The following is an 18,376-nucleotide window of genomic DNA, read 5'->3' on the forward strand; positions in this document are numbered from 1 at the left end:
GTAATATTGTCTGAACAATCAAGTTCTTTTCGCCAGTATATATGTGTGTGTGTGTGTGTGTGTGTGTGTGTGTGTGTGTGTGTGTGTGTGTGTGTGTGTGTGTGTGTGTATGTGTGTGTGTGTGTGTGTGCGTGTGTGCGCTCTATTATTGACTCATTTTAGTGCTTTTTTACAAATCGCCTTTGCACAGAATCTATGGAAGTACCTAAAACGTTGCCCATTATAGGGAATAGAAGGCGACATAGTTTTCCTAACTTGTGTGCGAAATCGACCGGTGAAACTGAATGAACTAGATCTTTGATTTAAGCTATAAATTATCACGTCGGTCATTAAGAATGAAATGTCCAATCTTCGTATGCATGAAGTTTGACAGTCGTTAACTCTAAATTTTTATCCTGACAATTCTTTTGTTTTACAGCATTGAAGAGTCACACCATCACTTTTCGAAATGCTATTCATGGTGTCTGATTACATTGTAAGTTTTCTCTTGTAAATCAATTTTTGTGAAGCTATCGATAGGTCAAAGATTTGTGTTGTTTATGAATATGAGTTCCGTCGTGGAACCAATGCATCTCAGACAGCTCGAAACATCAATGAGGTGTTTGGTGAAGATGTGGCTAATAAGCGCACTGTATGTCAAAGTTTTAAGAAGTTCCGGTCTGGTGACTTTGCTTTGAAAATCAGTCCCGTGGTAGACCTGAGACCAAGGTGGATAATGACGAACTGGAAACTGTAGTGGAAGCGGGTACATCTCAAACTACGCGTGATTAAGCAGCAAGGTTTGAAGTTTTGATTCCAACGGTACTGGTCCAGCTGAAACAAATTGGCAAGGTAAAGAAGCTGGCCAAGTGGATACCATACAAAATGAAAGAGTATCAGATAACACGTCGTCTTCGAACCTGCTGTTTTTTGCTGTCACGGCATAAAAGCGAACCATTTATGTATCGTATTAATACGTGTGAGGAAAAATGGATTCTTTTCAACAATAGCAAGCGTTCTGCATTGTGGTTGGATCGAAACGAAGTGCCAAAAACACAATCCAAAAAAGAATATTCACGAAAAAAGCTAATGCTGTTTGTTTGACGGTTCAGCGCTGGTCTCATCCACTACATCTTCATGAGACCTGGTAAGTCAAGTATATCGGATGTATACATCAACCAATTGGATGAAATAACGAGTGAACTTGCAATTAAACAAACGAGATTGGTCAATAGAGACAGGCTAATTCTCTTGCAAGACAATGCTCGACCACATGTTGCACAAACAGCGCTACTCAAGTTACAGAAACTGAAGTTAGAAGAACTCTGTCATCCACCATATTCAGCAGACCCTGCACCAACTGACTAGCACGTTTCCCAGACATTAGACAACATTTTGCTCGAAAAAAACCTCCAAATCTGAAGAAGATGCTAAACAGCCGTTCGTGATTTCATCACCTCTTGCTCTCCAGAATTCTGCGCTGCCGGCATAAATAAGCTACTGATAAAATGACAAAATTGTGTTGAAAATTTATTTGCATACTTTGAATAACTGTATTGCTTTCTGTCAAGATAAAGTAAAATAAACTATCAGTTCAAAACCGGATACTTCATTCTTAATGACCTGATATTAGTAAACACGGTGCGTTGACGTATATGTAAGTGCCTGTTTTTTCCTAACTTACACACGTACGTACATACACATATACTCGCACACACACACACCCATACACACACACACACACACACACGCATACACAACAACAGAAGCAACATCAATAAATAAACACACTTCGATATCTTCAATAGACAGTTATCGAGAGACTTTGTCGTTTGAGATACGTAGCAAAACGTTATTCTTTTATTCAGCTGCGGTAAATTTGGTGATCGACGACTTCTCTTCCTCCGTTGAGATACAGCCATACTTCTGTTTCAGCTCTTCCGAATGTGTTTTCTTCTATGCCGTCTATTTTATCATTACTTTCATAGTAGTTACTAAGTGGTTTACCGAGGTACCTATCATTATTTTTTCATACATCCGCATTGACGTTATTTCTTTTTGTATTGTTGTTAGAATGTTAATGTTATTTTGGAAACCGTTAGCAATACACAAAATTATCCCATTCTCTTTATTTCCTTCAGAAGAAGGTAACTATATTTATTTTGGTAGACATGTGCCACCATCTTAACCATATTCAAATGCTTTTTGTTCTATAGCAATAATAAATAACAAACTACCACTCCTAAATGGAAACATAGAATTCAACTTTGCTCTTTCTTGATATAACAATACAATAAACATCTCAAATTTCATGCTAATGTAAAGCAAAAATCACTTACCATAACAACAAAAATACATGGAAATGACTTCAATAATAATATGATTATTCTAACCGTACCGATTTAATCACTTTACTATTTGACTGACCTTAGAAATGAAATACAATTTGAACTTATCACCTTCAAGGACTTTATTCAGTTATTGATATCTAACCAATTATTTATTCTGCGTGGAGGCGCAAATGCCCAGTGGTTAGGTCAGCCGACTCGCGGTCATATGATCGTGGTTTCGATTCCCAGACCGGGCGTTGTGAGTGTTTATTGTGCGAAAACACCTACAGCTCCACGAGGCTCCGGCAGGGGATGGTGGCAAACCCTGCTGTACTCTTTCACCACAACTTTCTCTCACTCTTACTTCCTGTTTCTGTTGTGCCTGTAATTCAAAGGGTCAGCCTTGTCACACTGTGTCACGCTGAATATCCCCAAGAACTACATTAAAGGTACACGTGTCTGTGGAGTGCTCAGCCACTTGCACGTTAATTTCACGAGCAGGCTGTTCCGTTGATCGGATCAACTGGAACCCTCGTCGTCGTAGGCGACGGAGTGCCAACAACATTTATTCTGCAGTTTTCTTCTTTTAGTGACGAAGGAATTTACATGAATGGACACTCATATATATATATATATATATATATATATATATATATATATATATATATATATATATATATATATATATATATATATATATATATAAATGTGCATGCAAATACATGTGTGTGTGTTTCTCAGTAGGATAGATGTCCTCGTATCAAATTATATTCATAAAGCATTAATTAAACAACCTGAGCTATGATAAAGGACAGTTCAATGGGGACCACATTTTATGATCAGACTTAGGTCCACTTGATTGTAAAGTATATGTTTAGCTATATTTCTGTCAGCGCCAATTCCCCTGATTTTATTTTATTGAAATCCTATCACTGATCTGAACTTCTTGCCAGTGAGATTGTTGTGACAGAATATACTTGTGGGATAAAGCCGCGGAATGTATGTATATCAGATATAATGCATTTCAAATTTTACTAAACGTAATACTCGTGTAGTCAATTACGATAATGTTAAGTACAGAATTATCTGAGACATTGCACGAAAATTGTATTTGTAATAAGGTCTCTTCTTTGTCCACGGTGAAACAAAACAACTTGTTCACAAATGAGTATTCATTCTTCCCTTTTATTCTTTTACTTGTTTTAAACATTCAACTGCGGCCATGCTGGAGCACTGCTTTTAGTCGAACAAATCGACCTCAGGACGTATTCTTTGTAAGCCTAGTACTTATTCTATCGGTCGCTTTTGCCGAGCCGCTGAGCTACGGGGATGTAAATATACCAACATCGGTTGTCAAGCGATGGTGGGGGAACAAACATGAACTCACACACACACACACACACACACACACACACACACACACACACATACACACACACACATATATATATATAAATATACACACAACGGGCTTCCTTCAATTTCCATCTGCGAAATCCACTGACAAGGCTTTGGTCGACTCGAAGCCCATGAAGACACTGGCCCAAGGTGCAACTCAGTGAGACTGAGCCCGGAACCATGTGGTTTTGAAGTAAGCTTCTTACCACACAGCCACTCCTGCACATATAGTAGTCTATACTTCCTTACAAGAAGATTTGCTCCACCTCTGTCTATGGGGACCGATCTGCTGAGACACATGTTCCTCGGAGATATAGATTAGAATTGACAATACGATGTGAGTGGTTGATGCTTCAGTTAACAATTGCTTGATAGTCTACCAACGTAAGTATATTAGACGTTTATAAATTGCCTTTGCATCTGTTTTAATAAAACAATAATCAATATATAGGTGGTATTGATTTTAGCTAAGACAGGAGTCTGAGATGTAAAAATGATTGCCATAATGTCAAGTTTTAAATTCTACACAAAAGGAAATTTAAACTCAACTTAATACTGCTTTCTTTTGACGAGACACAAGGAGATTTTGAGTAGTTAATACTGTAAGTTGAATCGACAGCAGTATACAATTCATTATTTCAACTACCTGGAAACAAAATTTCAAAATTTAGATGGACAAGACAAATATGTTTATTGGTTCACTACAACGCTCATCTGTTTCCGGCCCCGACCAATCTGCATACCTGATTGTTTATTTCACATCAGATATATTTCGGTGTCATTACCCTTGTCAATCTGGTCAAAATTTATCACTGAACGTAAAAGACTGTTTACTAATTATTGATGGCATTTCAAAGTACAAATGCTTCTTGTTTGAGATGCTCAAATCATATGTTGACGTCGAACTTTAGAAAAGATTACGCGTCAATCCCAAAGCTCCAATGCCACAGAACAAAGGAATTCTGGAATTAGAAACGTCAGTTTCATTTTCAGAGCTTTACTCTCGAATGCAAACTCAATTGTTTTCAACGATGGTTAACATGGGGTTCTGGTTGCAGCTCCATATAACACACATTTTATGCTATAAGAACACAAAGACATAGTTCAAAATACTCATGAATAAGCTTCTTTTCTTCGGCCCTTTCTTCACATTCATACTTTAAGCACGTACAGATAACATAAAACAAACATTTGATAATTCTTACCTGACACATACATTCAAGGCAATCCTGTGGAACTGGACCTACAATGCAAAATAAACCATATATATATATATATATATATATATATATATATATATATATATATATATATATATATATATATATATATATATATATATATATATAATACAAAGAATATGTATGCATGTATACCCACATATATGTACATACTTACATCTACATATGTATATAGATGCATATCAGTGTACAGGACGTTAAAAAAATGAACTACAGACAACGGAACGAACACATAGAAAAACAGATAGCCACTTGGAATTAATCCTTCGTCTGCTGCCTCTATTCTAACTATATATATGTGTGTGTGTGTATATATATATATATATATATATATATATATATATATATATATATACATATATATTGATAGGAAGGACAACAAAAGAAAAAAGAGACCTCGATATTATGTAAATAGAGGAATCTATTTGTAAAAATATTTGACATTTATTCGGTAGCCATGATAAAATTCCGAGTTTCGGATGCCGGGGTGGAAGCCCACGCCAACATCTCTTCAGTTATCCGGCCATTGAAAATTTCTGTGAAAAATGACCTATGGGAATTGTAACTGACACCTTTATCTTTTAAAGACCATAGATGACTGGATAATTTGGTAGTTTTTCTTTTGTCCCAGTGCTTGAAACTCAAAGTGTGATTATTGAATCTGGCCTTGAAATTACCCTTCGTGAGGACCACGTACATCTTCGTGGAAACTGTGTCCTTAGTGGATACAGAGTTCACGGTGGCTTCATGAATGATGGTTTCGGACATGCAAGCTCCATTTATCGGGCACAAGTTTTTATCTCTGCATGAACAGCTGCCTTCATATTGCGGCTTTTGTGTGCTGTGTACGATTATGTTTTTAAAATTAGCAGTTGAGCTGAAACTGATTTTTAAGTTATGTCTGTTGAAGATCTTTCTATAATTATGGTTAACTGGAAAGTGCCTGTCTATCAGGGCCAAGAAGTACTTGCCTATATTAAAGATCACTTCGGGTGTGTAGGGGTGTGTGAACCAGATGCTTTTCCTATTCCTATGCTTTCTTCTCTTTGTTACTGGACTAGTGGCAGGTTTATAGGTTATTTCTTCATTAAAACTACTATCTCTTAGAGCTTTATTATACTGGGGCAACCCTATTAAAAGTGTCCCTATCAGAGGAGAGGCTAGAGATTATTTTACTAATGTTTTTAACTAAATTTTTAAACACTATAGGGGGATGGCAGGAACCTACATTGATGTAACTATGCCTATCTTTGGGCTTCCTATAAATATTCTTATAAATATTCTTATTCAGATCTAGGGACACATCTAGGTAATTGACAACCGCCAGGTTGGTATCTGTAGTTATGCTGAGACCGAAGGTTTTCATCAAATGGATAATATTCTTCCTGAACCGATCCTGTGCTGGTCCATTGGTATTAGCGGGTAAAGCTAGGGCATCATCTTTGTAAATTGCGAAGTGTACGTCAGGAAAAGTCTTGCCCAACGTATCTAGTAGGAATAATCCAATAAGTTCGCATATGCCTGCTCCATCATATGACCCCATGCTCACATCGAAAGCACCCTCTGTATCGGTAGTCTCATTTTTCACAGGAATTTTCAATGGCCGGATAACTGAAGAGATGTTGGCGTGGGCTCCCACCCCGGCATCCGAAACTCGGAGTTTTATCATGGCTACCGAATATGCTATAGCTGAATTTGGACTCATTAGAAAGAAAGTGCAACACAAAAAATCGCAAAGCATCTGGCTTAATTCCCTTACAATCCCGCTACTACAACACTCGTGTTTGTTACATTTTATAGAATCCGAAATGCAAGGTAAATCTTAGATTTGAACTCAGAGCGCAAAGAGATGGAGTAAATATTTCGAAGCATAATATATATTGTGCCGATTACTATCTAATTTACTTTTACAGATAAACGCTAACGGGAAACTAACCAATAATTTTGGAATGTATATATAGAAAATTTATGGAAACGACGGAGATTGACCACCGAGTGTTTAATGAAAAGTTTATTCTAAAGTGATCGAAATTAAAATCTGCTATCGAAATTTCAACTTTACGCTCCAATGACTAGGTTATTAATGTTATTTTTAAAAGTTATTTTACTATTCAGCATTTTTCAGTATTTCCAAACACTGGGGTGAAGTCAGAGTATTTTACTCACACCATTGTGTGTATTTGTGTGTTTTTATTACGGTATTACCCAGGGTCTTCAACAAGTATTCAATATGTTTCGTGGCAAAGTGTAAAGTAATATACACACATACATACATACATACATACATACATACATACATTGCTACCATTGAGAAGCAAATTCCCAAAACAGTCGAAATCAGCCACTGCGATCGTTCCAACATTTTTGCTCAATGTACAAGTCGCCAGCCTTTCTACCACTGTCCAAAAATCATAGATCCAATTTATTGAGGATTTCCTTATTGATCATCCACACCATATCCCTTTCTTCATCCTCAAAGAGAGCCATCTCAATAACCTTCACTTAGAAGCTGGGTGAGAGTGAAGAATTTTACAGCCATAGTATTCGCATAAGCGCACCAATCCATACATACACATGCGCGCCCGCACACCCACGTACATGCGCATATATGTATATACACATCTACCCTCGCTTGAAGCACACACATGCTCACCCACACATTCACCATATATATATATATATATATATATATATATATATATATATATATATATATATATATATATATACCCACATCCACGCCCACACACACACACGCGCGCACCACGCTCGGTCCCATACACACGCGCACACCACGCTCGCACCCATACACACGCGCACAAAAAAGGTTCATACACACGTCAATATATGCACATGCCCAAGAAAAAACAGGGCTAAAAGCAAAATACAGAAAAAAAGTGTAAAAAAAGCGTGAAAAAAAATGTGTAAAAACGTGTATTTTGCCTTTATCCCTCCCTGGTATATAGATATATGTATATCTATATATCAATATTCCCTAATATTATATATATATATATATATATATATATATATATATATATATATATATATATATATATATATATATATATATATATATATATATATATATATATATATATATATATATATATATATATATATATATATATATATGTATATATATATATATATATACGTGGGGTGATCAATACGTATCCGGACTGTTGTAATAGTAACGAAGCTAAAACAAGCAGAATACACCTGCTTGGGACAGATTGGCCTTAATCGCTGCTGTGCATGTGCACATCTGCAATATTTTTCTCTCTTCTGTTTGTTTCGGGTCTCCCAGAACGTTCGTCAATATCGACATTTTTTGTCAATCTTGGAAACGTCTGAACCACCCGTACGCTTGTGTGTGGTTCATACATGCTTCTCCATAGATTTTATGCAACCCTGCGTAGGCCTCTGAGCAGGTATCGCCATGACAACTTTCTCTGTTATTGTCAATGCGATGTTCAAACGCTAAACACGTTCCTTCCACACACTGCTGCAAAACAGCGGAAATGAGCTATAACGTTAAAACGTAGAGCGCATACGCAGCAGAGTTAAAGGTCAGTCTGTGCAAAGCGGCTCTACTCTGCGTACATTAGATATCTTACTTTGGCAACAGCCCTGATACTTATGGATATATATATATAGCTAGATAAATATATCTTAAAGATCATATTTCCACGATAGAAAATACTTAATACAGAAATGCATATACATACATACATGCATGCATACATATATACATACATTCATACGTACATACATAAGTACTTACATTCATACACATACACATATGTACACATAGCAATAATTATGCTGGTATAGGTGTGTAGTCGCAAATACTTATTAGTTGAAATTTGGGGTTAATCAACGCTATTGAATTCACAGTCAAATTAAATATTGATTCGTAATACTTCGTTACTATAATCTATATTTAAGCCACTACTTTACGTAAATCCTATTCAAGCACATGATATCAGATACTAAATTAGCACCATAACAACTCCTCTCTAAAAGACATATTTGATGAATTTTAATAAACAAGAATTGGCGCAGAAATATTTTGAATCAAACATTTATGAGTCAATAATATTAATAGTTATATTACTGTTACACGAACGAAAACACACGAACAAACACACACAGAAAATCAAGGTGAGCCAGTGAAAAGAGCACACACACATGCAGACACACACACACACATACATATATGGTGGTGCATCAGCATGGCCGCAGCTCTAAGCTGAAACTTAATAAATATATATATATATATATATATATATATATATATATATATATATTTATTAAGTTTCAGCTTAGAGCTGCGGCCATGCTGATGCACCACCATATATGTATGTGTGTGTGTGTGTCTGCATGTGTGTGTGCTCTTTTCACTGGCTCACCTTGATTATATATATATATATATATAGGGAGATTAGTATAACGCTCGGGAATTGAAAACGTTTTTAACGTTTCCAGCCTTCGCTCTTCCACAGAAAGGAACACAGAAAGAAACAAGAAGAGAAACAAGGAGAGAAGAAAATGTGTGTAGTGGTTAGCGATCTAGCATGGGGAATGCCGAACAGAAGGCTCACACAGGAGAGCTAAGAAGAAGGGGAGATAACAAAGTAGTAGTGATCCCAAAACGAAGGTGCGCGTGTGTGTAAGAGTATGTAGGTGCGTGTGAAAGAGGGTTGGTGATCTTGACGTTTGCGTGTGTGTATGTGTAGGTGTGAAAATGTGGGGAGGCGAGAGTGGGGAAAGCACGGATGGAATATATATATATATATATATATATATATATATATATATATATATATATATATATATATATATATATATATATATACATATATGTATATATGTTTATATATGTATATATGTTTATATTATATATATATATATATATATATATATATATATGTATGTATACATATATGTATATATATATATATGTTTATATATATATATATATATATATATATATATATATATATATATATATATATATATATATATATATATATACACCATATATACACATATCTGCTCTTTGGAGACGATTATGTCCTTGTAGCACAGACATTGAGGATATGCAACAGATTCTAAACAACTTCTCGCATGCATTCAACGTTCTGTCTGACCACCAGCATCAAGAAAACTGAGCTTGTCCTCCACCACATTCGAATCTATCCTACTGCTGTTGCCCCGATTGTATATGTTGATGATAGAGCACTGAAACCTGTTTCTTCCTTCACCTATCTTGGTTCCATTGTGTCCAATGATGCTAAGATGGATAGAGAAATTAATTCCAGAAATGGGAAGGCTTCCACTTTCGGTAAGTTTTGCCATAGGCTTTGGAACAGCCACGAAGGTAAAAATCGATGTATACAAGTCGGTGATTTTCTCATCATAACTTTATGATGCTGAAGCTTGACGCTTTTGATATCCAGTGCTTACCTACTATTTCCAACATAAAACCGTGATGTGCTAAGAAAATGACACATATCAGGTATTGAAGCCATCCTCATCAAAATACAGCTTAAATGTATCTCAAGTATGAGCGATATCAGAATTACAAAGCAACTTCTCTTTAGCCATTCCCAAAGATCAGTTGAAGGACGCTCTTGCGCTCCGAAAACAAACTAAAAGATAATCTGAAGCGATGCAACATTCCCTTTTCCTCCAGGAAAACAAAGCATCGGAACGCATGACCAGGCGCCAATAATGATTCTCTTTAGTTCAAAGATTTGAGCAAATTCGCTTCCAACATCGGGACCAATTTCATGCAATCATGAAGGCACACTGGCAAAAGGCTGCTCCTCTAAATGAAATCCTCACTTGCCCTTGTGGTTTTGTCGCACGGAGCAAATCAGGCTTTGCCGTCCACTCAAGAAAACACGCAGTAAAGGATTCACGAGCACTCGGATCCACAAGCTGGTTCCTTGCCAAAAGATTTGTACGGAACCAACAGACCACAGGTGAAGCATGTGTGTTCATGAAACATGATCACTGCTTTATTTTACTGACACCTCCATTTGTCGTTCACGACGAGAGAACTCATCATATATCTGTGCGAGTGTGTATGTGTGTGTGTGCGCGCGTGTGTGTGTGTGAGGTGTGTGTGTAAGTTTGAGTGTGTGTGTGTGTGTGTGTGTATGAACACAACGTCCCACCAGCCTCGAAATCGAAACCATGATCTTGGCATTGTAATTGTATCATGGTAATCACAAAAGATGCATATATGTGCATCGCCGTAGAGTATTTTAATGTTATATTTCCCCTTTAACACTTGAAATTTATGTTTTTGCAACAGACAAGATTCCGAATCTAATGAAAGGGAAGTTATCAATTATTTATTCAAATGGATACCTGAACTCCACTTAAGGCAACCAAGGTGATAAACGGTCGTGGGCAAACTAGAAAAAGGCTTAAGACTACCACAGAATTATGCTATAGCTGAATTTGAACTCATTAAAAAGAAAGTGCAACACAAAAAATCGCAAAGTATCTGGTCTAATGTCCTTACAATCCCACTACTGCAACACTTGTGTTTGTTACATTTTATAGAATCCGAAACGCAAGATAAACATTAGATTTGAACTCAGAGCGCAAAGACATGGAATAAATGTCGCGAAGCATTATATCTAGTGTTGATTACTATCTAATGTAATTTTACAGATAAACGCTGATGGAAAACTAAGCAATAATTTTGAAATGCATAATTAGAATATTTATGGAAACATCCGAGACCGCCCACCGGGTGTTTAATGAACAATATATTCTAAAGTGATTAAAATTAAAATTCGCTATCGAAATTTCACGTTTATTTATACTCCAAAGACTAGGTTATTAATGTTATTTTTAGAAGTTATTTTACTATGTTCTTCAATATTTGCAAACACTGGGGCCAAGTCAGAGTCTTTTACTCTCACCATTGTGTGTATTTGTGTGTTTATATTCCGGCATTACCCAGAGTCTTAAACAAGTATTCAAAATGTTTCATGGAAAGATGTAAAGTAACGTACAAAGATACATAAATACATACATATATACATACATACATACATACGAACATACAAAGATACATACATACATTCATACATGCATACATACATATACACATACATACATACATGTATACATACATACATACATACATATACACACAGACATACATGCGAACATACACACATACATACATTCATACATGCATACATACATAATACATACATGCATACATACATACATACATACATACATACATACATACATACATACACTGCTGCCATTAAAAAGCAAATTCCCAAAACAGTCAAAATCACCCACTGCGATCGTTCCAACATTTTTGCACAGTGCACAAGGCGCCAGCCTTTCCACCAATGTCCAAAAATGGTAGATCCAATTTGTTGAGGGTTGCCTTATTGACCATGCACACCATATCCCTTTCTTCGTCCTCAAAGAGAGCCATCTCATTAACCTCCACTTAGAAGCTGGGGTGAGAATGAAGAATTTTACAGCTATTACTGGGTGGGACCACCATTTCCGTGTACGATTATTTTTCGGATGAATCAATGGACGTATTTACCAATGGCTACTGCGAAGCAGCTTCTGTGTACAGTAAAACCAACAATTTAATAGTTGTTGATCTCCATAGGCCACCCCGACACCTTAACTATGCTTCAAGGAATGCCGCAACAGTATTGAGTGTTTCATCCATCAGTGTCATGCTGACAATATATCAATGATAGGGACTTCAACTTTCCCACTGTTGATTGGTCCATAAACAGCTTGAAACCAGGTATTTCCACATCAACACGTGACAAGGAAGCAATCGAACTGCTTTTTGATTTCCTAGATGAGTTTCTCCTGACCTAACTTGTTCTCGAACCAACAAGGTGTCACTACAACACCTTGGACCTAGTGTTCAGTAACCACACTCACACTATCCTCAATATTGCAGTGGAAGAAAACAACATCACTCATACACCATGATATGGTTCTCTGTGATCTGAGATTCTGCCATCCAAAGAGCAATCCCAATGACTCTTTCCAGTCCATCCATTTGACATTATAGATCTTCATAACGCAGACTGGAATACAATCAATCATGATCTTTCACAAGTTGATTGGGCCTTAACACACGCACACATTTCCACCAACAAAAATACATTATGGCAGACACTTGTATATATGTAACAAATCTATGCGTAAAACATACCCCATTAAGATCAGTAAACAAATCAAAGTGCAGAATCCCTAGAAATAGAAGAGCAATTATCAGAAAAATAAAAAGAATTAACAAGAAAATCAACCAACTTAAATACTGCCAGCAGCAACGCACCCATTCAACTGCCATTGCATCACTCGAATCGAAAAAATACCGCCTCCAAAGAGCATGATTACCATCATAAACAAAGAAAGAGCTGCGATGGAGAATTGGGCCATTGAGACAATAAAACTCAATCCTATTTGCAAAAAGATATCAAGTCATTGTTTCCACTGTTGGTTCTCTAGTTGATGAGAGCAACACTTTACATGATGATGCACAATCCATGAGCAAGATATTGAAGAAACAATATCGCTCTGTTTTCAGTAACGCTAATGCGGTTGATCTGGCTAGTATCAGTGATGTATAGCCGCAATTAACTATATCTGACATAACTTTTGGTGCTCCTGCTATCCTAAAAGAAATAAATAAGATCAAGCACAACTCGACAGTAGGTCCCGATAAGTTCCCGGCCTCTGTCCTGAAGAAGTGTCCACATCAAATTGTACTCCCCTATATCTGAGCTCTGAAGGAACTCACTTCACGCAGGTTATATCTCTGGTAATTTTCTTTCCCAGTCTGTTCTAGTTTTCAGAAAGGGAAACAATTTCTCTTGCAGCGAACTACCGTACGATTTCACTCACCTCTCATATCATTAATGTATTTGAGAGGGTGTGAGATCGCGTATAACTCACTGCATCGAAGACAACCATATTCTACACCCAAACCAATATGGTTTCCTTTATGGCAGGGACCACCTGTCGCAGCTTCTGCGCCATTTTGATGACATTTTAAAATCTTTGGAAGAACATTCCAACACTGATGTCACATACCTTGATTTCACCAAGGCATTTGGCACAGAAGAGCAAAAGGTCCTGCTGAAGAAACTGTCCAGCACTGGAGTCCGTGGAAAGCTGCTGCAGTGGATAAAGCATTTCTTGACGAACAGAACCCAACATGATCTGTTTAAGGGAATCTGTTCAAACTCAGCTAAAGTCTGTAATGGTCACCCACAAGGTACTGTGTTTCGCCCATTCCTCTTCATTATCTATATTAATGACATAGTAGACTTATCAAACATTCTACATTGAAAATCTTTGTAGATGATTCTAAACTTCAGAAGCCCATAAAAGGTAAGGAAGATCGAAGATGCCTTCATGTTTCCTGTTGTCTGTTTCTTGTTGTCCAATGGGCGGAAATGAACAGTATGCTTCTCAAGGAAAATAAGTTTAATTTGATCCACTTTGGAAGAGAGGATACTCTAAAACTACCATATGCCCTTCCCTCGGGCAACTCCCTAGTGTCATCCAACAACATCAGAGATATTGGAGTAATTCTTGATAACAATCTAAGCTGGAGCTTCCACGTAAAGAGCAAGGTTGACTTGGCACACTAGATGTGCTCCTAGATTCTGAGAACTTTCCGGTCTAGAGATGCCCAGACAATCATCCTTCTCTACTCTACTTTTGCCTGACCCTACCTTGAATACTGTTGCCCACAATGGCCTCTCCATACGAAACAACTCATTATCAAAGTGAAAGTACTCCAGAGGTCAATAAGAGGAGAGATAGACGGCATGAGAGGCATTGACATTTGGGGTCAACTAAAAAAACTCAATCTCTACTCTCTCCAACGCCGCCGGTAACACTACATCATTTGTGTGATGTGGAAAATATTCCATCAATATTGCACAAATGATGTTGGCATCAATTTTAAAATACACACAAGACTTGGCCCCGATGTTGTCCGCCCACTACAAGATTGAACTCAGGACACATGACAACATTACGACACAACTACTTTACCTCAACCGATCCAGCTCTCTTTAATACGTCAAAATAGAAACGGATCCCATAAAATTCAAAATTTCTGTGGAGAAATTTCTCCAAAAAATCCCGGACCAACCCCCTACACCCGGATATGCCTCTAACAATAACAACTCCTTGCTAGAGTGGGCCATGCTGCCCCATATATGACTAAAAGACTTCACAAGGTGGTGCTATTAAGTTAGACATGACCTGGGCCTATACTGGCCGGAACCTATCAAAATTAATCAGTTACTTACATACATACTGCATACGTACACGCATACATTCATGCATGCATGCATACATACATACATTCATATATGCATACATACTTACGTACGGACGTATATAAGTCTGATCTTCGGTTATTTCTATTTTAACTTACTTGTGTCGTTCATTGGACAGCAGCCATTCTGGATCAAGCCTCGAAGACTTCAGCTGAACAAATCGACAGCAGCTGTCAAGTTGTGCAGGAAGAAACACAAAGACGCATACACTTACACACATACACACACACACATACACATACACACACATACACACACACACACGCACACACACACACACACACACACACACACACACACACACACAAGACAAACTTCTACACAGTCTTCGTCTACCAAATCCGCTGAAATGGCATGTTTTTGACCCCAGGCAAGAATCTCGCCAAAAAACAAAGAATGGGGATTGCGAAGCGAACTTTATAATACGCCTACACAACCATGCGTGTGTGTGTGTGTGTATGTGTTTAGGCATATATGTGTGTATGTGGGTGGGTGTATAGTATGTGTGCGTGACTGTGTGTGTGCGTGTGTGTGTCTATGTGTGTCTGGTATGTGTATCTTTATAAGTACATGTGTGTGTGTGTATGTGTGTGTGTATAGGTGTATCGTTTATAAATAACACTAATGTAGTCTCGATTGTCACTAAATTAGTTTACAACTTTCAACCTACCAAATTACAGTCTTGATTCGTAAAGTGAATTTCAAGATTCTTTACTTGTATAATGTAACAATGGAAGTATGGATAAATATCAAAAGTATGCTCTAAACCATTCAACTCTAAAATATATTACATTATGCATAGGTTTAAAAACAACACTTCAGAGGAAAATGTATTAAATTAAATTATGGTTCTTAAGTTTATATATATATATATATTTATATATATATATAATTTAGAGAAAAGAACCAAAGTTCATGAACTCATCCATGAAAATCCACTGTCACATATAGATGTGAAATTATATATTTATATATTATATACTGTGAAACTTTATTTAATATTAAGTTCTGATAAATTGAATTAAATTGAGTTTTACCTGTAAATTTGGATTTTTATCCCTAATATTATTAGATTTATACACATATGTATATTTATATGTATATATATAATTATGTGTGTGCGTATGAGTGTGTGTATGTATACCACTAGCCTACTGGTCAATATATATATATTAATAATTAAAGGTACTAGGTACACACAAATGCAAATGTTGGCCCTGGTAGATTTCCAGTAATCCTTCGCAAATGGAAAGAAGGAATAATATGCCCTATCCACAAAGGAGAAATCAGGGCAGGAGCTAAAAATTGTAGACCTATCTCTCTGACTTCACACATCAGCAAACTCATGGAACGAATAGTCCGCAAGAAACCAATCGCGTTCCTTGAAGAGAATAACTTAATGACTAACACCCGGCATGGTTTTCGGCCAGGTAGAAACTACTTGACATAGCTCTTACAATATTGTGATTGAATGTTAAAGCAACTGCTAAACAACTCAAGTGTAGATGTGATGTATCTCGAATTTGCAAAAGCTTTTGATAAAGTCGACCATGGTATATGTCACAAACTTCCTGAACTCGGCAGTGTCGGAAAGCTTGGAGAGTGGCTACGCGACTTTCTAAAAGATTGACGTCAGGCAGTCGTCGCCAATGGAGTCACCTCCAAGGAAACACAAATAGTAAGTGGTGTTCCACAGGGCACTCTCCTAGGGCCACTGCTATTTATAGTGGCCCTCACAGACTGCTATTTGTAGTGACCTTAAGCTGCTCAGATACCCAGTCTCTCTAGCTATGCAGATGACACAAAAATGTCTCTGACAATTCAGATCCCTGGAAATATTGCGCATCTGCAACTGGGGTTAGACGCAATATACAGGTGGGCTGAGGACAATAACATACACTTTAATGGAGGAAAACTCCAATACCTGCGCTACTAGCATACAAAGCTGAACGATATGCACACAGGATACATTGCCCTGAGCGAAACTGCAACCCCTGAATCAAAATCTTGGCATCGACATGTGTAATGATACATCTTTCCAAGTGAATATTACTAATTTAGTAATAAAATGCAGACGGCGAGCTGGATGGATCCTCCGAACTTTCAAAACAAGTGAAAAGGAAACTATGATGGTCCTTTGGAGAACGTATTTCCGCAGCCGCTTGGACTACTGCTCCCAACTATGGTCACCATACACTATAAAATTAACGGCAGAACTCGAAATAATCAAACGTAGCCGGTCACATTTAATAACGCGAGTTTAAACATCCTATTACGTGACACACTGCATTACTGCCAAATATACAACATAAAGAAAGATTTAGTTTCTTATATACACCTTATATACTGTGTTGAAATGAGTACATTAAGTTTATCATTGAAGACTATAATAGGGTAAATATTAAGAGTGTAAGAAAGCGGGAGAGCGAGGAACTTGACGTTGTGACGAAAGGAATGCTAACAGTCCTTGCTCCACGCAGTGCGTTTCGATTGACCAATAGACACTAACACACATCCACATAAATACAAACACACACATGCGCACACACACAGAGACATGATGCAGGAGAAAGAAGAAAATATAAGTTCCATTTATTTCATTTTTTGCTTATTTTTGAGAACGGTCATAAAATACTCACATAAGATATGTCATTTTCAAATTTTTAGTTGCATAGGATTCACGCAATACCAAATTTTTATCCATTTTATTCTTTTATACGTTTCAGCCCTAAGGTTGTGGCCATGCTTTTTTTTCTGATGATTAAAGGTGTTTTTATAACTCCTGTTATAGAACCAATTGATATACCAGCTGCTGTCTGAATATTGTATTCTATTTGGTGATATCAATTTGCCCATTTTATTACCAAATATATTAGTGCCTGCTATCTTCTAACACACGGATTTTCGAAACCTTAGCATTTCCATGTGTTGTGGAGCAAATTGCATTAGACCGATTATGAACTATAGCTGTTAACCCTCGTAGTGTGACCTTAAGTCAATACGAAAGGAAATATGAAACACTGACACGAAAGGTGGAGCTAATAATACGCAT

The 18,376-nt window shown here is 37.0% G+C and overlaps 1 protein-coding gene across 1 annotated transcript in view; it reads right to left on the reverse strand.

Moving 5' to 3' along the window:
• LOC106871800 (lysozyme) overlaps window positions 1–18,376 on the reverse strand; it is a 141,321-nt gene that overhangs the window by 91,916 nt on the left and 31,029 nt on the right. The window contains exon 3 of the mRNA XM_014918442.3: window positions 4,913–4,950. Within this exon, the coding sequence (XP_014773928.1) occupies window positions 4,913–4,950 (38 nt within the window). The remainder of the gene's footprint in view (window positions 1–4,912; window positions 4,951–18,376) is intronic.

This window comes from Octopus bimaculoides, chromosome 1, assembly GCF_046866305.1.
Source record: "Octopus bimaculoides isolate indiv1 chromosome 1, ASM4686630v1, whole genome shotgun sequence".
NCBI lineage: Eukaryota > Metazoa > Mollusca > Cephalopoda > Octopoda > Octopodidae > Octopus > Octopus bimaculoides.